Source organism: Hyperolius riggenbachi, chromosome 3 (genome assembly GCF_040937935.1).
Source record: "Hyperolius riggenbachi isolate aHypRig1 chromosome 3, aHypRig1.pri, whole genome shotgun sequence".
Classification (NCBI taxonomy): domain Eukaryota; kingdom Metazoa; phylum Chordata; class Amphibia; order Anura; family Hyperoliidae; genus Hyperolius; species Hyperolius riggenbachi.
Genome location: NC_090648.1, coordinates 23,837,981 through 23,862,666, shown reverse-complemented (window position 1 = coordinate 23,862,666; position 24,686 = coordinate 23,837,981). Strand labels below are relative to the sequence as shown.

The 24,686-nt window shown below is 41.9% G+C and overlaps 1 protein-coding gene across 1 annotated transcript; it reads right to left on the bottom strand.

Moving 5' to 3' along the window:
• Window positions 1-7,094: 7,094 nt before the first annotated feature.
• Window positions 7,095-8,342, bottom strand: LOC137561958 (olfactory receptor 11A1-like). Its single transcript, XM_068273303.1, has 2 exons — window positions 7,787-8,342; window positions 7,095-7,477 (listed from the first exon to the last, which is right to left on the bottom strand). Exons 1-2 carry the CDS (start codon window positions 8,340-8,342, stop codon window positions 7,095-7,097), a joined length of 939 nt encoding a protein of 312 aa, XP_068129404.1.
• Window positions 8,343-24,686: the final 16,344 nt, after the last annotated feature.

Below are 24,686 nucleotides of genomic sequence, written 5' to 3'. Positions count from 1 at the left end.
CCAATGGGGAGCCCCGGCTGCTGATTCAAAGATGCTTTGCCGGAACTCTGCTATAGAGAGAGTAATTACAGTGACTCATACACTGTAATTACACGGCGGAACTTGCGGTGAGTGTAAAGCGGTGGGAAGGAAATTGCTTCCAAGTATCTTTGCAGCTACATGGGGGGTTGCACAGACTAGTGGCAGCTGGCGGGGAGCTCTGGGGCGGCGATGACGTGTGTAAGCATGTTTAGACCTGCTTTTTGCAGGTCTAAGCTAACGCTCATGTCTGCCGGGAAGCATCGCTTCCCGGAGGCATGCAAAGTGTAATAGGATAGGGTGTAAGGAACTTGCTGGGCGATAATATCACCCAAGTGAGTTTTTTTAACACTCTGCCTAGGGCTAAATGCAATTGGGTCAGACAAATGTTATTGTAGCCTGATTATCGGACTTACCAGCGTTTAACGCTGGCGAGTCTGACAATTGCATCAGGCCCAATGAATCCTGTATGGATTAGCACATATTTTACTGACACAATGGCCTCAATTCACTAAGCTTATCTCCTGTCTTTAACCTCCCTGCCGTTACAAAAAATTGCTGCGCACGGCAGGGAGGGTGTTTTTTGGCATTTTTTTTTTGTTTAGCATGTAGCTAGCCTAGCGCTAGCTACATGCTTCCCCCCTCCCTGCGGCGTCCCCCCGAATGCGCCGATCGCCGCCGGCGCATTTACCTATCCGGAAATCCCGTTCTGAACGGGATTTCCAGGAGGGCTTCCCCGTCGCCATGGCGACGGGCGCGATGACGTCACCGACGTCATCGGCGTCGTGACGTCAGAGGGAGTCCCGAGCCACCCCTCGACGCTGCCTGGCACTGATATAACAGCATTATGGGTGATTTTGCAACATAAGTATGAGAATTGATGATCTGGTTAAAGGGATTTTGAAACTTTTGCACTGATTGCAAGAGGTCAAGAAAGTAAGGAAGAATGATAACATATATCTGCCAACTTTGCCACATCTCTCCCTAAAAACACGCTATCGCTGTTCAGATCAGAAATATGCGAGTACAACTTCTCATCATTCTTCTCCGTATAACACCACCTCAGGCGGTATTTAACCACTTCAGCCCGAGAGCAATTTTCACATATAGGCGCTGCTCCCATTCATTTGCCAATAACTTTATTACTCCTTATCACAACTAAATGATCTATATATTGTTTTTTTTTCAGGACAAATTCGGCTTTTAGTGTGTGTTCATTTTGTTTAGTAATCACCTTATTTTTATGCATTTTAAAGGGAAAATAAGGGAAAAAGATGAAAAAAACAATCTATTTCTCCATTACATCCATTATAGCTTTAAATTAAACAGTGCTGACTATAAGTTAAACCCACTCATTTTATTTGCTCATCCATCCTGGTTATTGCAACATTTAGACTATGTTCCTAGCACAATGTATGGAGAGAATATTGTATTTGGAAAAAAAGGTGTCTTTTTTCTGTTTTGTGTTTTTTGCTTTCTCATTGTACACTGTCAATGATTACAAGGCCTTATTTTGAAAAATAATAGTAATATACCCTTATGGCATTCATATTTAAAAAGCCAGGTTCCTAAGGTAACAATATATGTTGTTTCTTTCATATTCTGTCACTTTGTTTTCATTTTACAAGTCTTTTATTTTGGTACAGAATATGCAAAAATGTAATTTCTTTTGATTCAGTTTGTGACTAAAAAAAAATACAGGGGACATGCGCCTCATCCCTAAAACTCTGTGACCACTTGATGCTCCAGGGCCGTAAATATTCGTCTATGCAAGTAAATGAGAAATGAATGGGCAGAGAAAATTGCTCTGGTCCTCAATTAAACTCTATTCTACTACTTATCACGGTTAAAATGATACCACATATGTCTCTTGTAGTGTTGCTAAAACTTTCCCAAGTTTAATAATAATTCTGAAAATGACTTTTTATATTTGATCAAGTTTGTCCCTACCTATTTTTCATGTGAAGTGGTTCACAGGTTTTAGACACACCAAAATGGATTCCACAACTCGTCGCGGTTAAATGATACCCCATGTGCCTCATTTAGTAGCAAACTGGTGGTGCACTCTCCACAATTACACTGGACAAATATATTTTTCCAGTTGGGCTTAAGTGGATAAAGAGACTCTGAAGGGAGTCTCAATTCTCTTTTCTAACCTGTATTAATGTTAAGCCCCAAGGCTGGGACAAGGTCCAGCACCAACAGAGGCTGAGCTGCCCTAGTGCGCCCCCCCCCCCCCCTTTATTTGGAAAATTGTGACAGCGAACCCACAGGACACATGTATTGAGTATTGAGGTTACAGTCTACGTATTGGAGTAGAGTGGCTGGCACAGATTTTTACTTATATTATTTGATTCGTTATTAGCCCCCAAAGTATCAGGAAGAGGTTTTACGTAGTAATAATTAATCAAACCCTTGGTCACGTATCCCCAAACTACAAATTTTGCTGCACTGCACCTATAATAAATACACACGTGGGAGACTGCCTCCCACTAGTGTGTTTATTATAGGTGCAGTGCAACAACATGTGTGTTTATTATAGGCCTGCAGATCTTTCTATACCCAGTCACAGTGACAGTCAGAATCAAGTACTCACTCATCATAAAATGAAATACGGCGTGGTGGGTGCCACTCGAATCCTAACAACTATATCTAGCAGACAGAGGGACATTTACATGTGGGAGGTAACTCACTCAGGCAGACAACACCAGCACCTCTCTGGTGCATTAACGTTTTAATTGTACATTCAAGGTCTGACCTGACGAAGGCGTGGTCTACGCCGAAACGCGTCGTGACGTCAGACGGCAACGTAGCGAAGCTCCGCCCACCTGACCCGACTCCACGCCGCAACACCGCGCTTCTCGCTCTGGCCAAGCGAGTGAGCTAGGAGGGGATCTGCAGGCAGGCTAAGAGACACGCTCCATTTCTGCTTACACAGTGTAAGTGTAATTTTAATGCGCTTGAATGTACAATTAAAACGTTAATGCACCAGAGAGGCGCTCCTGTTCCTTTTTCCATTTTTGCACAGATTGTTGGCGCCACCCAGCGTTTGGAGCAGCACCTGAAAGCATTACCATTGCCGGCTAGTGTTCAGCAGCGCAGGAAATACTACTTTAACTTCAGACAACACCAGCAGCCAGCGTCAGAAGAAGGAGCGGGACTTTCGCATGATCCTCCAGCCACAGCATAGGCTCGTACGTCAGATGCACGCTGCCCTGCCTGGCTCTCTCTCTCTCCCTGCACAAACACATGCTCAGCTGGAGAGAGGAGCGGCAGTGGCATCATCATCCCCATAGCAACTAGTCCAGCGGCAGCCTGCAATTACTCGAGAGGGAGAAGCAGAGAGACAAGCCACCCGTAGCAGCAGCAGCAGCACACTGACAAAAGGAGGATCGGAGGCACATAGCACGGGGCGGGCAAGATGGACATACAGTAACAGGCTACAGATAGGAATGATAAAGCCAATCTTGTGCCCCCCCTGACCTCAGTGACCCCCGCCCTGAGGCTGGAGCCTCCCCAGCCTATGTGTCGGCCCGGCTCTGTTAAGCCCCATAAGCACAGCTAAACCACCGCTATCCCACGGCAAAACGAGGGGTTAATACCCCCCAAAGCCCCCCCCAGCAAAATCCACAACTTTTTTGGTCTTGGATAGGTATGGTCGCTGGATTCCGCGGAATTAAACATTTCATGATTCCGGACGGAATTTGAGGATTCTGTTCCATTGTGACATAACGGAATTGCTATATCACTATGGCGGAATTTCCACAGAAAAATATGAAATTCCGCTGAATTTTACGGAATTCAAACTTTTTGCCCACCAAACTCATTTCTGCCTAATAAGATGCATTTCTATTCGACAGACTTCCTCCCTCCCTCCCGAGGGAGGAGGGTCTTGTCTTCCATTTAATTGTAGGATTTCAAATGCCAGCTTACATACATTGGTTGGGAATCGAACTCAGGCCTACCGCTTGGAAGGCTGCTATCCTAACCATTATATCACCAACACTACATGCTAAAACTCCTTGGAGCAGACTTACTTCCTACCTCCAAAAGACACACATACATCCCCATAAAATCATTCAACAGCAACTGCGTACACAGTCTTTGTAGCACAATTGGTTAGCGCATTTGGCTGTTAACTGCAAGGTTGGTGGTTCAAGCCCACCCAGGCATGGCCTTGCCTTTTGTGTTCAACAGTTGTCTGAAGAGCGAAGAGAACCCCAGATAGCCATGTAGATTCATCTCTCTCTCTCTCTCTCTCTCTCTCTCTCTCGTAGGGATTGTCACCGCTTTCCGCGGAATTATATTTTCCGCAATTTTGGGCGGAAATTGGTCATTCCATTCCGTTTGGTCGGAACATAATTGCTTTTTCAATCCGACGGAATTCCGAAATTGCCTGTGAAATTCTGGCGGTATCCGTTCATGGTTTTAAGCTGAAAATTCCCTTCAATGGCATCAAGTCCGAGAGAGAGGGCCAATGTATGTGAGTTGGCTTTTGACATCCTACAAATCCCTAAGCAATCTCATTTTTCTCTTGGATATATCACAATGGTACATGCTAGGCTGGCTTCAGCATGTAGCATTGTAGTGCGTTGTGTTGGTGGTATAATGGTTAGGATAGCAGCCTACAGAGCGGTAGGCCTGGGTTCAATTTCTGGGCCTGGCCAATGTATGTGAGTTGGCTTTTGAAATCCTACAATTCCCTAAGCAAGCTAGTTTTTCTCTTGGATATATCATAATGGTACATGCTAGGCTGGCTTCAGCATGCAGTGTTGGTGGTGGTATAGTGGTGAAGGGAGCTGCCTACCGAGCACTAGACCTGGGTTCGATTCCAGCCCAAGGTATGTACGCTGGCTTTTGAAATCCTACAATTCCCTGGAAGACAAGACCCTCCGGGAGGAGGAAGGAAGAGAGGGAGGAGGGAGAAAAAGGACTAAGGGAACAGTCAATAGGGTCTATGGGCTACCATTTAGCATACATAAGGTTCCATTTGCGATTACTTTAATTTTTCTGCCGGAATCTGGAATTCCGCGGAACTTCGCAAAAATCCGGCGGAATTTTCATAACGACGGAATTCAGCGCTGGCGGAATCCGCGAATTCCGGCAGAACGGAATTTGCTCTTTACAATCACCCCTAGTCTTGGATTTTGCTCTTCCTGGAGGCAGAGCTATGAGCTTTAGCTCTGCCTCCATGCGCGTCAATCACTACGCGGATCTCCCCCTCTCCCCTGCCCATCTTAGTGAAGGCAGATGAGAGGGGCGGGGGAGAAGCAGCAATCAGCGGTGATTGACACGCTTGAGGCAGAGCTTATGGCTGTAGCTCCGCCTCAATCAGGAAGCACTCCCCCGACACAGGAGAAGGGATTTGGGGGGTATGAACCCCTCATTTTGCCACGGGATAGCGGCGGTTTAGCTGTGCTTATGGTGCTTAACATTAATATAGGTTAAAAAAGTGAATTGAGACTGGCTTCTGAGTCTCTTTAAATAATGTGAACGTCACATGAATACAATAGTTAGGATCTAGAAGATGGTGCACATCAGGTGAAGGCAGGACACATGCCCCAAATCTGTTGGGTGATTGCTCCCACTAGGCTGCTAAGCAGAAGTCTGTGGTGTGCACATCTCGTTCATCGTATCAACTAACTACTGTATTCATATTTGTCGGACAGGGACGGATCTAGACCAAGTTTCGCCTGGGGCAAGGTCAGATTTTGGCGGCTAAAGGTCAGGTTTTGGCGCCTAAACTGCCATTCATTTTGCCGCCTTTTTAAGAATTCAACGACCTGCGCCAGGGGCAAGAGACCCGCTTGCCCCCCCCCCCTAGATCCATCCCTGTTGTCGGAGGTGGTGTACCTGGCTGGATCAATGAATAAGAAGGTGGAACTCCAATGGCTTTTAAACTTGTGTTGAAGGGGTCACCCTGACACTTGTTGTGTATTGCTGAGATTTGATAAACCTAAGTTTAAAAGCCAGTGGAGTGTTTTCTTCTTACTCATTGATCTTATGCTATTGTGAATTGGTGAACTACAGCAGGATTGCGCACCAGCTATTTAGGCCTGATCAGGCTTAAAGTTACAGGGGCTCATAGCCACTTCTTTGTTTGTGTATCTTTGTTTGTGTACCTGGCTGGAGACAGTGGCATTGACATTCCCCATACTATAGGTTGTGGTTGTATTAACTTCATCTGGGCTGATTTTGGGGACAATTCTATGTGGGCAAAAAATTGCATCCATAATTCCTCTTATTAGATCAGTGTGGTTATGCACATCATATCGAATTTCCCTGAAAAAAACAAACTCACAACATAAAATACTGGGACACCTACAATCCTATGTAATAAAACCCTAACTGTCCCTGTGTCATCCTCCTGTCCCTGTGTCCCGTTTGTTTTGGCTACTGCACATGTGTAGCCGATGGGACAGGAGGAGGACTGGGCCAGGGGGTTCGGGCGGATGGCGGTGGGCGGGTGCGCGTGCGTTTGACGGGTGTGTGCACGAGTGTGCGCTGACATGCGGTGGGGGTGACGGGGAGAGAGACCTAGAGCCCGTTTTTAAATGGGCTTAGGTCTACTAGTACTGGATAAAAGCTTTAGCAAGGTGTGAAAAAATACTACAAAACTAAGAATGTTTTTAGATGACTGTCTAGATGACTTTAGGAGGGTGGATTTTCTGTACAATAGTCTTTTCTCATGTGTCCCTTTAAGGAAAGTGGTCTTTGTTGTAAAGAAACAAAAATAGTTGACTCATAAAGTAGAATTATCCTGTAAGGGATATATTATCTGTGATTTTTTTTATCTGTGATTTTTTTCCCCAGCTGGCAGATCTAGTCATATTAATATATTCCAGCATGCATTGCAGCGGTTGGGGACACACAACATCACTGCCACTACTTTGAGGAATGGCTATGTAACACAAGAATCAAGATGGAGGTTTGTGTAAAGACAAAGGGCTAGATAGTAGCCCCCCATATGTAAGTACCTGTTTGCCCCCCCCCCCCCCCCCCCCAAAAACACAAACTCTTTACAACCCTCCCTTTGTTAATTTGATATATTTGTTGATTAGGTTGCTCCAATTCTTTTAAAAGGGTTTCCCAATATTACGAAGCAGTTTAAACAATGTTCTTTTGATCTCCTTGCTCCTCAGGCTGTATATGATGGGGTTCATCAATGGCGTTCCCAAAATATACAGCAAAGACCTATATTTATTAATATTGACTGTGCTGTAATCTGTTGGTACCATATAAACAGTCATCAAGGTCCCATAGTATGTGCAGACAGTAGTCAGGTGGGAGGTGCATGTGGAGAAGGCCTTTCTACGCCCCAAATCAGAAGGTATCTTCAAAATAGTGACAGAAATTAAGATATATGTTATAATTATGAAAGAAAATGGAAAAGATATCATAAATACAGAAGTTACAGAGTCTTGTATTATAAAGTTGGATGTGTCAGAGGTGGATACAGAGCCGGGACAAGGTCCACCAGCACCCAAGGCTGAGACACCAAAGTGCGCCCCTCCATCCCTCCCACCCCAGCCGTCACACACTGATTGCTATTAGACTAAGAGGGCCACAGGGCCCACAACCTCCCCAACACCTTAATATCTAGCTATCTGGCTTGCAGTCACTGCCATGTATCCCCTTTTCTTATTTCTTTCTGCTTCATACACAATTAGGAATGACAGCTGAATGAATTCTGCGCCCCCTCCTACACTGCGCCCTGAGGCTGGAGCCTCTCCAGCCTATGCCTCGGCCCGGCCCTGGGTGGATAAATCCACAATCGGTCCAAAATCACAGAAGAAATGGTCAATATAGTTAAGACCACAGAACTTCAGTTGGATCACCACAATCATTTCACTTGATATTAACAGGGTGCCTAAGAACCAAGATCCTATAACCAACTGGAGACAAACAGGAGGGTTCATAAGTGAAGTATAACGCAATGGAATACAGATAGCCAAATACCGATCATAGGACATGGCAGCAATGAGAAAACATTGCACACATGCACAAATACCGAAACAATAAAGTTGAGTAATGCATGCAACAAATGGTAGTCTTCCTTCTTCAACAAATATAATGTCAAACATCATAGGCACTATTGTTGTGGTGAGAAGGACATCGGCTGCAGCCAGGTGTTTCAGGAAGAAGAACATCGGGATTTTAAGATGATGAAATGTGGTGACTAAAATGATAATTAGAAGGTTACCACAGAGTATCATTGTGTAAACTATGAGAAACACAACAAAAAACAAAGTTTTGAATTGGTACAGGCCTTGGAATCCAAGTAAGCGAATCTGTGTGACCTGAGTCTGATTGGCTTCACACATATTTTATAGATGGAAGTAAAGTCAAAGACAGTGTAACCATACTATCCACTGGTACACGAAAGTTTCTCTAAAATAAAAGTATACACACATATATGAGGCAGAGGAAATGTTTATATACCTCTGTTGGGTCATTTTTCTTTTCATTTTGTTTCTGAAATTAAACATTAAAATTGTATTAACGTTTGTACTTTGCTGCATATGTATGTTTATACAGTTTAGTTTTTAAGCATACTGTATTTATAACCAACTATCAATCCCAAGGTAAAATCTGCAGTTAAAGGATAACTGTACCCATCTAAAAACAAGTTACACTCTCACCTACATAGGAGGAAGGCTCTGAATCCTATAGAGCCGCCTTCATGGTCCTCTCATTTAGCAAAATTGTGTATTATTATATATTTTTTTTTCATACCAATTGACCTAAGTGGATTTGTCTACAGTGTTTTGTTGTGCCTATATACTTTTGCAAATATTCTCATTTTTGCACAAATGTGATTTATGATTTTTTTTTATAGGTTTATTCAATATGGCAGTGGTTATTTTCAGTTACCCTTATGTCCCTTAAAGCGGTATAAAACCCTGACATAATATTCAATAAAAACATGTTTACCTACTTTTTATATGCCATACGGTTATCATATTTGCATTTGTTCATAAGTATTATTATTCATTTAGAAGTTATAGGTTTCCAAAAGTACCGTTTTTTGCTTTGTGAGCTGACTTTGCATTTTATTAATAACTGGTTTTATTCATTGCTGTTTTGCAGGGAGACATGCTTTCAGTGTCTCTCTGTCTCCAGCTGCTTCTCTGCAGTCAGAGAATGTGTCACATTCCTCACTTGATACATTTACATAAACACAAGATAACATAATCTACAACTTTGGATGCGTCCACATTTCACTGCACTCAACTTTAAAGCTCTGTGTGTAACCCTTCCAATGCTGGTCTAGTAAAAAAAAAAAATGCTGGTCGCATATAAGATGCTGTAAATAATGTTTTAGTGCAAAGATGAAATGCAGGGTTATATTCAACTTTAATCAGACATTCAGCTTAGGTGGCCAAAAAAGCATGGTTTTTGAGTGTTTGCGCCTTTTTTTTTTAACAAGATAAAGATTAACAGCTAGAAGTGGGTCACTCTACCGGTTGCACATATTTATTGCCATTGTCATTGTCATCAGACTGTGATTACCAATGTGATGTTTTTTTCAATACAGCTGTGGATTTGTGTATCCGGTAGAGTGACCCATTCTGGCTGTTTTGTATGAAGAGTGGGATGGACGGATCCCCTATACTGTTGACACTCCCGGAAAATACATTACTGTGTGTTTGGGCGTATGGTACTCCACAGCAACTGTGGATCGTCTGCCATTTCACTGTTGGCTCAACCTTCCACTATGAAAAATGACCTACCACCATTGCACAGTTACTGTTTATTATTTATTATCATTGATTTATAAAGTGCCAACACATTAAGTGGCACTCTGTACAAAGTAAGAAACAAACATGGAGTACAAAACAAATGAGTCAATGCTGTACACCAATATACTAAATACACAATTGGTACAAAATACAGAAGGGTAATTACAGTGACAACAACAATTACACAATTAATAAAATATATAACTCATTACAACACACAAAAGGGGTGAGAGAGCCCTGCCCTTGCAAGCTTACAATCTACAGGAGTGAGAGGGAACAGGAGGTGGGGCAGTACTCAATATTTATACCTAGAGAGGAAGTGTGTTTTCAAGTTATCTAGTAAGGAGTACACTTGGCCAGAGGTCAAAGGGGGAATGGCCTAAGTTACAGCATATATTTTTTTGGAAAAAGTGAGTTTTGAGGGAGCATTTACATATTTTATAGGTTGGAGAGTGTAGGATGTGTTGTGGAAGGGCATACCAGAGGAGAGGAGAAGCATGTGTAAAATCTTGTACACGTGACTGTGAAGAGGACAAAAGAAGGGCATGTGTAGATCTGAGACGGCGATTGGGTTTGTTTCTGGGAACTAGTGAGAAGATATGCAGGGAAGAGAGATTGTGGAGAGCTTTGTAGGTTAGGGTTAATAGTTTGAACTGGATCCTCTGGTTAATTGGTAGCCAATGAGGAGCTTGACAGAGAGGAGCCGCAGAGGAAGAGCGAGAAGAAAGATGGAGTACAACAGCTGAATTCAGTACATATTGAAGTGGTGCCAGTCTGTTAGTTGGTAGTCCACAAAGTAGTATGTTACAATTGTCCAGACAAGCTATCATAAGAGAATATACTAACATTCAGGGCCGGGCCGAGGCATAGGCTGGAGAGGCTCCAGCCTCAGGGCGCAGTGTAGGAGGGGGCACACAATTCATTAAGCTTTCATTCCTAATTGTGTTTGAAGCAGAAAGAAATAAGAAAAGGGGATACATGGCTGTGGCTGCAAGCCAGATAACTAGATATTAAGGTGTTGGGGAGGTTGTGGGCCCTGTGGCGCTTTTTAGTCTAATAGCAATCAGTGTGTGACGGCTGGGGTGGGAGGGATGGAGGGGCGCACTTTGGTGTCTCAGCCTTGGGTGCTGGGGGACCTTGTCCCAGCTCTGCTAACATTTCAGTTGTGTCCTGAGAAAAGATCAGATTCAAGATTTGTTTTTAAATTGGAGGTGACAGGAGCTTTGCTTTATAAGCCCTGATTCAATACCATTTATTTTTGAATTTTTTCACAGTAGATGTTTTCACATGTCATTATTAAAATACTGTATATTCAATATAATACAAGTCATAGCAAGCAAAAAAAAAAAAAATAGTCAACATAAGTTTTCCCTTCGTTAACTTTTTAGAGTTTATTTTTTTTCCTTTTTTATTACTTACTTACTTACATATTTTCTCACTTAATGGATGATGAAATACTCTTTTGTAGATAAGGGGCCTTTCACACATAGCAGATTTGCCTGCAGTTTGTGTTTTGCAAATTTGTATTCACTGCACATCTACCGCAATAAGCCAATGGCATCGCATTTAACTTGCATTGTGTGATTTTTCTGCATTTTTGGCAGGTGATGTGTAAATTGAATGTGATGTAAGACAATGGAAACTCCTAAAAATAGCATCTCATGTATATGAACTCCATTGGTATGCTTGAAAAATCACAGTTGTGAAAAACTGCATGCAAAATGTGAACAAAAAAAGAGAAAAATTGGATATGAAATATCCAGAAGCACAAAATTGAAAAAAAAAATAAAAAAATAAAAAAATAAAACTGGACTTTGTAATAATAAGTGTGTATGGCCAGTAATATGGAAAAAGGTACTTATCCATTAGCCGGGCGCATCCGGCAGGTGGCGCCGTTGTAGCGAATTTCGATGCGCTGTTGTATCTAATTCCATTCATAGTTACTGAACGTAGTACTGTGTGAATGGAAGCGCCGCAGGTGGCGCTAATTTCATTGTTGATACGTAACGATACAGTGTGTTAATGTCAACGAATATACATTGTATTTGAAGTGGCCGGAATTAAAATGAAGGCGGCGGCAATGTAACACATGAAGCCGCCGCCTTCGTCTGTTCTTCTTCTTCTCCCCCTTTGCCCTCTCGCTTGTATACAATGCTGCCAGCCTGCGGGGACATGCGTGTCCCCCCAGAGTCGTTCGTCGCGGCAGGGAAGCCTGCTTGTTTCCTTGCGACGAACGACTGTGGGGGGACACACGTGTCCCCCCCAGCTGGCAGTGTTGTATAGAAGCGAGAGGGCAAAGGGGGAGAAGAAGAAGAACAGACGAAGGCGGCGGCTTCATGTGTTACATTGCTGCCGCCTTCATTTTAATTCCGGCCACTTCAAATACAATGTATATTCATTGCCATTAACACACTGTATCGTTACGTTGCGTATCAACAATGTAATTAGCGCCACCTGCGGCCACCTGTTACCATAGTAACTATGAATGGAATTAGATACAACTGCGCATCGAAATTCGCTACAACAGCGCCACCTGCCGGATGCGCCCAGCTAACGGATAAGTACCTGGAAAAATACTACTGGAAGAAAACTCAATAGAAAAATTGTTTGAATCAGGCTCTAGTGTCTTTTTTGGATTTCTTACAGCACAACCTAGATCACACTGCAGTAGTCATATCCAGTTCATTTCAAAAGGTCTTTAGTGAAGACAGTTAAGTATATTCTTCTTGCAAACAGTGAAGCTAGCACCCAGAAACTCTTTTCTGTGTTTTCTTTAGCTTTATCTCATACAACAATTGATCAAATAACAAGGAACATTTTACACATACTGTGTAGAAGATAATTGCTGGTTAACAATTGTTTTTGTGTTAGCACAGAAAGAGGTAAAATACACATTCTAGCAGGTCATTAAATTAAGCCAGCATTTTTCAAACCTGTCCTCCGGACTCCCCAATGGTGCATGTTTTGCAGGCAACCTCATCCATGCACAGGTGGGGTAATTAGTGTCTCAGCTAGGTGGATTCCATGTAGCTGAAACACTAATTACCCCACCTGTGCATAGGTGAGGTTGTCTGCAAAACATGCACCGTTGGTGAGTCATGATGACAGGTTTGAGAAACTCTGAACTAAGCACAAGAAAGGCTAACTTTTCAGAAACATTAAAAAAACAAAAAAAACAAATAGAGATCCTTTACATCGGATTATGAAGGGAAAACAAAACTGATATAACTCGAGTGTTTTTCATGCTTTAGACATTTTTCTTTTACAAACTTTGGTTATCACTATAAACATTTGACTGAAAGCAAGTCCATATCAATTGGTCGAACCGTGCAAATCTTTATTTAATGTTCACCTACATAGGCCAGACATTTATACAGAATCAATAGTCCATAAATATACAGAACCATTTATTTTAACTTACATATAACAGTCTCTGTAGGTGTAAGGCTTGTGGGAGTACCGTATTTTTTGGACTCTAAGACGCTCCTGACCATAAGATGCACCTAAGTTTAGAGGACTAAAATCAGGGGAAAAATATATACTAAACCTGGTGTGTCCATGGTGAGGGGGCATCTGGTGGACTATCCCCCCTTTGTACCTTATGCCCCCTTGTATCTAGTGTGTCTCCCTGTGCCCAGCCCGGTTCCTCCATGTGTCCTACTCTATGCTCCTCTGTGCCCTCCTCTCTGCCCCTTTGTGACCTTCATTTGTCCCCCTGTGTTCTCCATTTGCCCCCTGTGTCCTCCTCTGCATGGGCACAGTACAGGGAGTCCCCAACATTGAGACGGGTTGGAGGTTCTTATTGGCCGGCGTTCACAAGTCAGGAACTCCCTGCATTTGGACTATAAGATGCTGTGACTTCCCCCGCCCCCTGTTTTGGGGGAGAAAAAGTGAGTCTTATAGTCCAAAAAATACAGTAGCTATACACAATTTCAAGTCAGTAAAGTCATGATGAACCAAAAACAATAGGATTGACAATGCAATGGACTCCTGAAGCTTTAGGTCTATGTAATTATAAAAAAAGACATCCATCCTTTGATAACTAATGCATTTTGCGAAGACTTCGTTTTACACCTTCATAACAGAAAGACACAGAGGCAAGAATGCACCAGAGGGAAAGTCACCTCTATTCTTTAACAACAACAAAAAGAAAAGAAAAAAAAAAACTATTTAAAAATAGAATCAAAGGTTCAAAAGTGCCTTCAACTTAAAAGTTGTACATTTTACTTACAGCCAGTTTACGCATTCTTCAAGATATGAGGGTTAAATGCCCAACACAGATTCATTTAGCTGCAAAGTGTAGAGGCAATAAAGTAACGGACTATACATTCAGCCAATTTATAGAAGAAGAACTGAAGAGTTAGAAATTCCAGGTGGATTCCAGGTTTTCCCCCGGAGACTGACGATGGAGCAGGCAAGGCTGTATGCATTGCACTAATTAACATCTGCGGTACATGTATTTCAGAGTCATTCGTGAGTTATATATCACTATGCTAGCCATGTTTTAAAAGTTCTGTCATTTACTACTATTATAATAATCGGAAGATTTGTCACTTCTCTGTTTGTCTCCACAGTTTAATTCTCTTTTTTTGCTTCATTGGCCTCTGCAGTTCTTAAGTGCATATGGTACATATATACCACCATAAAAAAAAACTGGGAAAAAAAGACCTTTAATGAGCTCAGTCTGGACTGGAAGAGTAAGGAACGGTCCCCCTTTGTATGTACTCAGGAGTTGCTTGAAAGAATCTCCCATGCTAGTGGTTGCCCACAAAGGCTCAGTAGTTCACCAGAGAAGTGCATTGCTTTCTGCATCTTGATACCAGAGTTAAAAAATCTAATAGAAAAAAGAACTGGCACATCCAAAGTAAATCTTTATTGGTTCCATGCAAAAACATATGGTCAATGTTCTGTGTACTCATCTGGGTTCAGCAGCCAAACCACTGCTGATCCCGGATGAGTACACATCAGTGTGTGCAAATGTTTCGAGGAGCTTGAATCCCACTTCCTATGGATTTCTGCACAGCAGCAGACAGATTTTTGCCTCAGAGCAAACATTGCCTTGATAAAGGGGCCCTACGTGGCTCCGATACATTGGCCATATGCTTTTACATGGAACCAATAAAGATTAACTAGGCACGTGCCAGCTCTTCCTTCTATGGAATACTGCATAAAGGGTGACATCCCTCCTTTACAGCTGTTGCACTCTCCTTAAAGACAAAGGGATTGATCCTTTTGCATGTGCGAGACAATACTACAAATGCGATTTAAAAACAAATGTACTCATCTTTTTTGGCCTTCATATAATAATAATAATAATAATAACAATAACAACAATAACATTTCTATAGTGCTTCTTTCCCATAGGACTCTAAGCAGGACGTAGTGAAGGCATGAACTAGGTTGGTAGATCTTCTAGGAGGATGAGGTGCTTGATTTTCGTGATGTTTTTCGGTTAAAATAGGGTGATTTCACCACAGCAGAGGCACTATTTGTGCTACTGACGAGCTACTGTTTGTCCCCTATCTTATTGCCTGATGAAGCGGGCTGTGCCTGCGAAACGCATTGCATCTTTTGGGGTACCAATAATAAATGTATTTTTTTAATTCAGACAGTATTTTGAGTCTGCTTTCCGGAGGTAAGTCCACCACTGCCTCCCAGCAAATAAAAAAAGAAAAAAATTGTATTACCTTTTATTTTGCTGGCGCCTCTGTTCTCTCACGATAATACTGTGTCCACCCCAGGCGGAGGGGTGACCTACTCCTACTTTTCTGATCTACAGAGAGCGACATCTTAATCCTGAGTGAGGACAGGTCTAATCTCCTCACCTGCATCTACAGTGGTTGCCTAAGAGGTAACCCATGTTTGTGAGTATATTCATCTCAAACTTACATTTATCCACGGTTTCCAATACATACTACACTATATTGGGCTCTCTGTGTTTCTTATTTATCACCACAGCAGAGATTTGAGTTCTGAAGTTTAAATTCCCATTAATTAGAACTCCCAGGCTATGCACATGCTTAGAGCTGTGTAGATCTATGCCTCCTATTCCCAGTGGTGAAGACTACAAGTTAAGTTGTTTTGTTGTCATGCACTGCCCTCCGATCAGGAGGACTTCAGTTGTATCTGCATTTAGTCTCTGCCAGTTGTCACTCATCCATTGCTGTAGTTTGGCTAAGCAGGCTTTTATAGTTGGAGTTGAGTCTGCCACCCCAGGCTCGAAAGCAAGATATAGTTTTCGTCAGCATAGCAGTGGTATGTCAGGCCATGTTTTTGGATTAGTTTTCCAAGCTGTAACATGTAAATTGTGAAAAGCAGGGGAGAGAGGATTGAGCCCTGGGGCACCCCATACTTAAGTGGTACAGAGAGGGACAGGAAGGGCCCCATAGACAATTGTTGGGTTCTGCCACAGTATTCCTGTAGCCTGTTTATCAAGATGTCATGGTCAACTGTATCAAAGGCTGCAGAAAGGTCTAGCAGTATGAGGATCGAGCACTCTCCTCTGTCTCTTGCCATGAGCAGGTGGTTGCAGATTTGGATGAGGGCAGTTTCAGTGCTGTGATGTTTCCTGAAGCCAGGCTGGAATGGGTCATACATGTTGTTCTGTACGATTTTGGCTTCTAGCTGGAGGTATACAGCTTTTTCAATTACCGTCCCCTAGAAAGGGAAAGTTAGAGCCAGGTCTGTAGCTTAGTGCAAGTTGTGGACTGTGGCAAAGTTATATGGTAGGACTTGCAAAATAAAGTTTTATATTATTTAAATTATATAGAAACAAATGTGTACAGGGCCAAAAAGAACAAAACAAAGCTTCTCTACTGAGCACACTATGCCAAGAACAGTTTTTCCTCCATAAAACACAATTGTTTTCATAGGTATATGATTCCACTGTATATGTTGGCACTCTATTAATTATTATTAATAATAATAATAATAATAATAATAATAATAATAATAATAATTATAAGTGTAGGTATCACATGATTTTTAAGTTACCCCATAAAGCATCACTTCCCCACAATAATTAAATATGCAAATCATTTAGCCCTTTACAAAGATTCTAGTAGTTTTAGTCCTACAAGAGTTTACTGAGTACTCTGTAACACTATACCCATCTTTCTTCAGCAATTGTCAGTCATAAAGACTTGTAAAATGAAATCAAAGTGACAGAATATAAATTAAAATACACATGTTTTTACCTTAGGAACTTGGCTTATAAATATGTATGCCACAAGGGTATATTACTATTATTTTTTGCAAATAAGATCTTATAATCATTGATTGTGCACAATAACAAAGCAAAATACACAAAACTGAAAAAAGACACCTTTATTTCCAAATACAATATCGTCATTATACATTGACCTCGGGACATAATCTAAGCATTGTAATAACCAGGATGGATAAACAAATGCAATTTGTTGGTATAACTTATCGTAAGTATTGTTTATTGTAAAGCTATAATAGATGTAAACAGAAAAATTGTGTGTTTTTTTTTTCTATTTTTTTTATTTATTTCCCCTTTGATATGCATAGAAAATTAAGGGTATTACTGAACAAAAATATCTCCCACTAAAAGCCTAATTTGTCCTAAAAAAAACGATATATAGATAATTCAGGTGTGATAATTAGTAATAAAGTTATTGGTGAATTAATGGGAGCAGTGCTAATATGCAAAAATTGATCTGGGGCTGAAGTGGTTAAGAGGGTAGAAGGAAAAAAGGGTGCAGGCGGCTAGTGTGCCGAAAAGGGCGATGCCATAGACTCTAATGCAATTATCGTTAATATGGCGACAAAAGCAGAAAAAAGGGTGCCCAATAAATATCATAAACAACAATATTAGAACATTAAAGTTCTTGAAGTATGTTATCATTTTAGAAGCTTGCAACGTTATAGTTTTTGTAATATTATTTTGTTTGTAGGTACAGATTTTACGTTAGCAAAGATATTATCATTTCTATGTGTAAAAGGGTGTTTCTGCAGGGGAAGTGGTTAGGGTTAGGCACCACCCAGGGGTGGTTATGGTTAGGCAATAGCGGGGGGAGTGGTTAGGGTTAGGCACCACAAGGGGGGTGGTTAGGGTTAGGCACCACTGGGGGGGTTAGGGTTAGGCATCACCAGGGGGTGGTTAGTTTTAAGCAACACAAGTGGGGTGGTTTTGGTTAGGCACCACAAGGGGAATGCTTAGTTTTAGGCACCACCAGGGGAGAGTTCTGTGTGAGAGTAGGGTTGGGTTAAGCTGTATTGTTGAATTAGGTTATGATTTAATGTTAATATATTTTCGTTATCAATAGTGTTGGGCGAACACCTAGATGTTCGGGTTCGCGAACGTTCGCCGAACATCGCCGCGATGTTCGGGTGTTCGCGCCGAACTCCGAACATAATGGAAGTCAATGGGGACCCGAACTTTCGTGCTTTGTAAAGCTTCCTTACATGCTACATACCCCAAATTTGCAGGGTATGTGCACCTTGGGAGTGGATACAAGAGGAAAAAAATAATTGAAAAAGAGCTTATAGTTTTTGAGAAAATTCTTTTAAATGTGGAAAATGTCATGTTTCTTTGCACAGGTAACATGCTGGAGCAGACACAGAGTGGCAGTAAACAGAATGCTATATAGTGTGGCTGAGCGAGGTACACAGAGTGGCAGTAAACAGAATGCTATATAGTGTGGCTGAGCGAGCAGTGTACTACTATTCCCAGCAGACACAAAGTGGCAGTAAACACAATGCTATATAGTGTGGCTGAGCGAGGTACACAGAGTGGCAGTAAACAGAATTCTATATAGTGTGGCTGAGCGAGCAGTGTACTACTATTCCAAGCAGACACAGAGTGGCAGTAAACAGAATGCTATATAGTGTGGCTGAGCGAGGTACACAGAGTGGCAGTAAACAGAATGCTATATAGTGTGGCTGAGCGAGGTACACAGAGTGGCAGTAAACAGAATGCTATATAGTGTGGCTGAGCGAGCGGTGTACTACTATTCCCAGCAGACACAGAGTGGCAGTAAACACAATGCTATATAGTGTGGCTGAGCGAGGTGCACAGAGTGGCAGTAAACAGAATGCTATATAGTGTGGCTGAGCGAGCGGTGTACTACTATTCCCAGCAGACACAGAGTGGCAGTAAACACAATGCTATATAGTGTGGCTGAGCGAGGTACACAGAGCGGCAGTAAACACAATGCTATATAGTGTGGCTGAGCGAGCGGTGTACTACTATTCCCAGCAGCGACACAATGACTGGGGGGTCCCTGGCTAGCGTGGCTTGAACGCGAACTACCCTGCCTGCCTACCCAAAGCTAAACCCACAGACAAATGGCGGAGATATGACGTGGTTCGGGTATTTATTTACCCGAACCACGTGACAGTTCGGCCAATCAGAGCGCGTTCGGGTCCGAACCACGTGACCCGTTCGGCCAATCACAGCGCTAGCCGAACGTTCGGGGAACGTTCGGCCATGCGCTCTTAGTTCGGCCATGTGGCCGAACGGTTTGGCCGAACACCCTCAGGTGTTCGGCCGAACTCGAACATCACCCAAACAGGGTGATGTTCTGCAGAACCCGAACAGTGGCGAACACTGTTCGCCCAACACTAGTTATCAACTCCCATCTGTTTTACAACAGTATTTATTGTTAACCAATTTTGCTAACAATGTTTGTCGTTATTGAGATGTTGTTATTCACCGGCGCCATTTAGTTATCCAGATGGGCCCTTTTTTCCTGTCACCCTTTTTTTCATGCACACTCTAGTCAGCTTATCTTCAAAATGTTGTAGATAGACTATTGTGAAGACACTGTGGTGAAAATTAAAAAGTAATTGATTAGTAAGTAATTGACATAAAATGCCTCAATTGACTGTTCTAAGATTGCTGATCAGTTTATGCAAAGCTCTCTTCATCTCCTGGTTCCTCAGGCTGTAGATGATGGGATTCATCAATGGTGTCACCACAGTGTACAACAAAGACCTGTATTTATTAATGTTAATGCTGCGATAATCTGCTGGTAGCATGTAAACAGTCACTAAGGACCCAAAATAGGTACAAACAGTGGCCAGGTGGGAGCTGCAGGTGGAGAAGGCCTTTCGTCTCCCAAAAGCAGAAGATATCTTCAGGATGGCAAAAGAAATGCAGAAATAGGTTATCACTATAAAAGCAAATGGAAGAAATATTGTAAACATTGAAACAAAAAAGTCTTGTGCCTCCAAACTGGATGTATCTGAGGTAGACAATGCCACAATTGGTCCAAAATCGCAGAAGAAATGGTCAACATAATTAAGACCACAGAAGTTAAATTGGAAGAGCATAATCATATCACTTGAAATTAATAGTGCTCCTAAGAACCATGATGTGATAACCAACTGGAGACAAATATTTGGGTTCATGCGGGTTGCGTAATGCAGAGGGGTACAAATAGCCAAAAATCGATCATAAGACATAGAAGCAATAAGAAAACTCTGCACAGACCCAATAATGCCAAAGCAATAGAGCTGGAGAAAGCACCCAACAAATGGCAATGTTCCTTTCTCTCTAAACGTAATGTCTAGCATCATAGGAATTATAGTCGTAGTTAGGAGAATATCAGCTGTAGCCAAGTGTTTGAGAAAGAAGAACATTGGGACTTTAAGATGGTTGACAGTGGTCACTAAAACTATAATCATAAGATTACCACTGAGAAGGGTAATGTAGGATAAAAGGAACATAATAAAAAATAGAGCTTTAAATTTATATAAACCTTGAAAGCCGAGCAAGTGAATCTGAGTGACATAAGTCTGGTTGGTCTCGCACATATCTTGTACTCTGGAGAATATCCAAAGCTGCTGGACGTATGTGCTTGTCCTCAAAAAGCCAAAATACTAAATTCAATGTCTGATTTTAATATAGGAAACAGTTGTTGATTTATTCAGTCATTTTCTAAATTGTTGTCCATTTTATCTAAAAAATTAATGTAAAAAAAAAAAAGAAAAAGTTAAAAAACAACAACTCACTTCATGGAAAAGTGTTGGCGATAAACCTTTTCACCTCCCCCAGCACGAGTATCTACGTCCCTGTATGTACACAAATACAAACAAATATAAACAGATGGTTCTGTTTCTATTTTTAGAACACACTGACTCTATATCTCTATATCTCCATCTTGTGGCCAAAAAGTAAAACCACATCCAAATACCTTATTATACACCTTCCCATAGAAATATGAAATACATGTTAATTATTTTTAAAAACCCTTGGAGGTGAAAGGGTTAAAACAAAGATGTCATTAGGGTCAAAGGTTTGTGCACTTTTGGAATGCAGCTTGGCATATGTTCCAGACAATCAGTTAAACCTATCATTTATTACCTGTTTTGTAATTTTTCAGACAGTGTTTAGGAAGGATGCCCAATGTCAAAGGGAGAGGAAAGGAAGGTAAGAAACGGCAATCTCACTTCTATTGCACACAGCAAATGGGAAATATGTAGCAAAAAATGTCCTCAAATCTTAAAGGGAACCTTAAGTGACATGTGACATGATAAGAAAGATGTGTATGCACAGTGGATGGCACACAAAAAAATATGCTTCAATGCTTTTCTTTTTCTGAAAGAGCTAATATTCTACTATGCAACTCACAGTTTTTCTCCAGTCAGGACCCAGTCAGACCACTGATAAGGAATTACAACCATTAAATACTTTGCTCCGTAAAAGCCCAGTTTTCTGCCAGGAGAGGATAGATAAGAAAAGGTCAATAGTTCATATGTTTGAGCACTCTGAGACACAGAAACAGACATTCAGCTTAGGTAAAACAATAAATCGGGTTTTTTAAAAAAGTTTTTAATCACAAAAATAAATCTGTGGGACTTCTAAAAGTCATTTTTAGGAGTAGGAGGATAAATAAAATTGTTTATCTCTTCACATTCTTGTTTTCACTTAAGTATCATGTTAAGACCGTTTTACAGCATAGTTGTAAGTATTAGGAGAAAAAAAAAAGAACATTTGTAGCTGAATGTTTGAGCACTGTCAAGGAAACCAATTATTGAAAAACAGATTGTTATAGTATTGAAAGATCATTTCAAAAATTCACAGAAAAGGAGGACCTTTGAATTTAAAATGATAGCTGTATTTTACATTGAAGATCAGGACCTCAAGCAAAGAAGTGGTCTTGCAAAGTATGGAGTAGGATGACTTCAGCAAAGCTCTGGCCTGAAATCCTGCCTTGACAGTCATCCCCATCCTATTCCCAGTCAAACATAGAGATCTCCATCTTGTTCAATACATTGATAGATCTTGAATTTTCTTGATACTTATGCTGCAGATTTGCGGTGTATCGCAAACTCCCCCCAATGTGTACCACCCCTGAGATGTTTAGATTAATAGTCATTATTCAGGGAGAATTGCTTGACAGTCCACAGTAGGGATAATCAAGACCAATTTTGTGAAATGCACACTTCTGCCTTTACAGCTAGACCTCTTGTTCTGAAAATTTGGGAAGCTCTGACAAGGAGAGGTCTGGAAAGCCCAAAGCCACAGATTCATCAGAAGACGAGTCTCTGGGAGTCATCAGCTTGTATGATAGGCGGCTCACAGGCTACAGCTTCAAGCATAGCTTTGTATCTGTTGCATCAAGCAAGTCTAAGTTTAAACTGTAAAGAGAAGACTTTGAGTTGCAGGCAAGAAGTCCACTGCTAAGAAGATGAAAAAGAGACTGGACTGGGTCGCGAAACACAAATAATGAACTACTTAAGACTGAAATAATGTGTTATAAACTGATCAATCAAAATTGGCATATTTGGTTAATCACACAGGACTTTTGTGAGCTGTTGAGTAGGTAAAAGAATAATTCCTCAGTTTGTGACATCAACTGACAAAAAGAATACCCAAGTATAGAGATGTCGCGAACCTCTGATTTTCGGTTCCCGAACCCTGTTCGCGAACTGCCGCGGAAGGTTCGGTTCGCAGGAACTTCCGCGAACCGCAATAGACATCAATGGGGAGGCGAACTTTGAAAACTAGAAACATTTCTGCTGGCAAGAAAAGTGATGGAAAAAATGTTTCAAGGTGTCTAACACCTAAGATCTTTCAGTGACTACAAGAGGGGAATTTTTTTTACAAAAATACCTTGTATTTTTTGAGAAAATCATTTTAAAGTAACTCCTTCTGACCGTGGAAAAATTAAATGGCCGCCGATTTTAGCAGTTAATAGCAAAGCCCCATTTAAAAGCTAGAAACACCAAAATTACTGTAAATGTTAAGAAGAACAGTGGGAACAAGAGGAATTTTTTTTTTCAAATAGACCTTATAGTTTTTGAGAAAATCAATTTTAAAGTTTTAATGTAAATTCTCCTTCTGACCGTGGGAAAATATACCCCCGCCGACTTTAACGGTTAATAGCAAAGCCCCTTTAAAAGCTAGCAACACCAAAATTACTAGGAATGTTAAGAAGAACAGTGGAAACAAGAGGAAAAAACATTTTTTCACAAAGACCTTATAGTTTTTGAGAAAATCGATTTTAAAGTTAAAAAAAAGAGTCGATTCATTAAAAAAGAACCGATTCATTAAAAAGATTTGGATCATTCATGAGCCGTTAGTATAGCAGAGAATGCATCCTCGGCAGGACGTGAAGCTGCTGGCTCTCGCTGCTGTCTCTCCCCACCTGCCTTCACCTGTCAACCCCCACCTAGGCTGGCACCCAGTGCATCCATGGGTACACTGGGTGCCAGCCTAGGTGGGGGTTGACAGGTGCAGGCAGGCTAGGTGGGGAGAGACAGCGAGAGATAGCAGCTATGCGTCCGAAAGGATGCATTCTCTGTTATGTGGGTGGGGGACTTCGGAGATCTTCAATCAACTTAATAGAAGATCGCAACATAAGAGGATACAGTTCGTTGGATCATTTACTGTGGATATTGGCGTGGGAAAACTTTTTTAAAGGTACAGGTAAGTATTTATGGTTAATTTAGAATAATAAAATACTTTTCTCGTGGCTGTGTTTTTATTTCATTTAACCCTTTGTGGAAATGGGTAAGGGGTACTTTGTACCCCTACACTCATGTCTCCTGGGAGCGGGGTGGGCATCTGGGGTCCCCTTCTTAAAGGGGACTCCCAGATGCCACTATATATATATATATATATATATATATATATATATATATACATATATATATTTATTTATTTTTTACCACTTAACGACCACGGTCAGCCGATCGGTGGACCTAGGTGTTAAGTGGTTTTACATGGAAACGGACGCTCGTTTGAGCGGCTTTTCTATGTCAGTTCACGGAGGGTGCCTCCATGAACAACCTGCGAGCCGCCAATCGCGGCTCGCAGGTGAAATGTATACATGTGGGGATCACCGGCAGCTGATAGGCTGAAGCCTATTAGAGGCGGTGCAGGACGGATCTCCGTCCTGCGCCGCCCGGGGGAATGAGGAGAGGGAAGGAAGGAAGGGGAAGGAGGCGGAAAATCGCTGCGGAGGGGGGCTTTGAGGAGCCAACCCCCCCCCCCCGCTGATTGCAAATAGCCGGCGGTGATCAGAGCCCCCCAGCAGGACATCCCCCTAGTGGGGAAAAAAGGGGGGGAGTCTGGTCACCCTGGCTGTCTGCTGATCTGTGATGTGGGCTGGAGAGCCCACACTGCACAGATCAGCGCAAACAAGCCCGGACTTACAAGGCCACAAGTATGAAAAAAGTTAAATACCATTTCATAATCCAGATCCATGCAGGACGCCATCTGCACCCTCCTGTTCATTCCGCCATGGCACCTGCAGTAATAACGGCCCCGGTCGGGTCCCAACCCCTCCAAACGGGTCGAGTTCTTATTCCATCCTCAATATGGCCACCACAGATTGCATAGACGTAAATGCGGCTGCACAGCTCTAGGGCCTCCTCCCGATGCATCCGATGTATGCGCGCATATTGATGACGCGGCAGGAGGAGGGCCTAGAGCTGCGCAGCCGCAATTGC

Coding starts and splice junctions, on each gene's coding strand:
- LOC137561958 (XM_068273303.1), bottom strand. CDS start 8,342: ATGTGTGAAGCCAATCAGACTCAGGTCACACAGATTCGCTTACTTGGA. Junction 7,478..7,786: donor TGATTTTGGACCGATTGTGG/ATTTATCCACCC, acceptor CTTGTCCCGGCT/CTGTATCCACCTCTGACACA.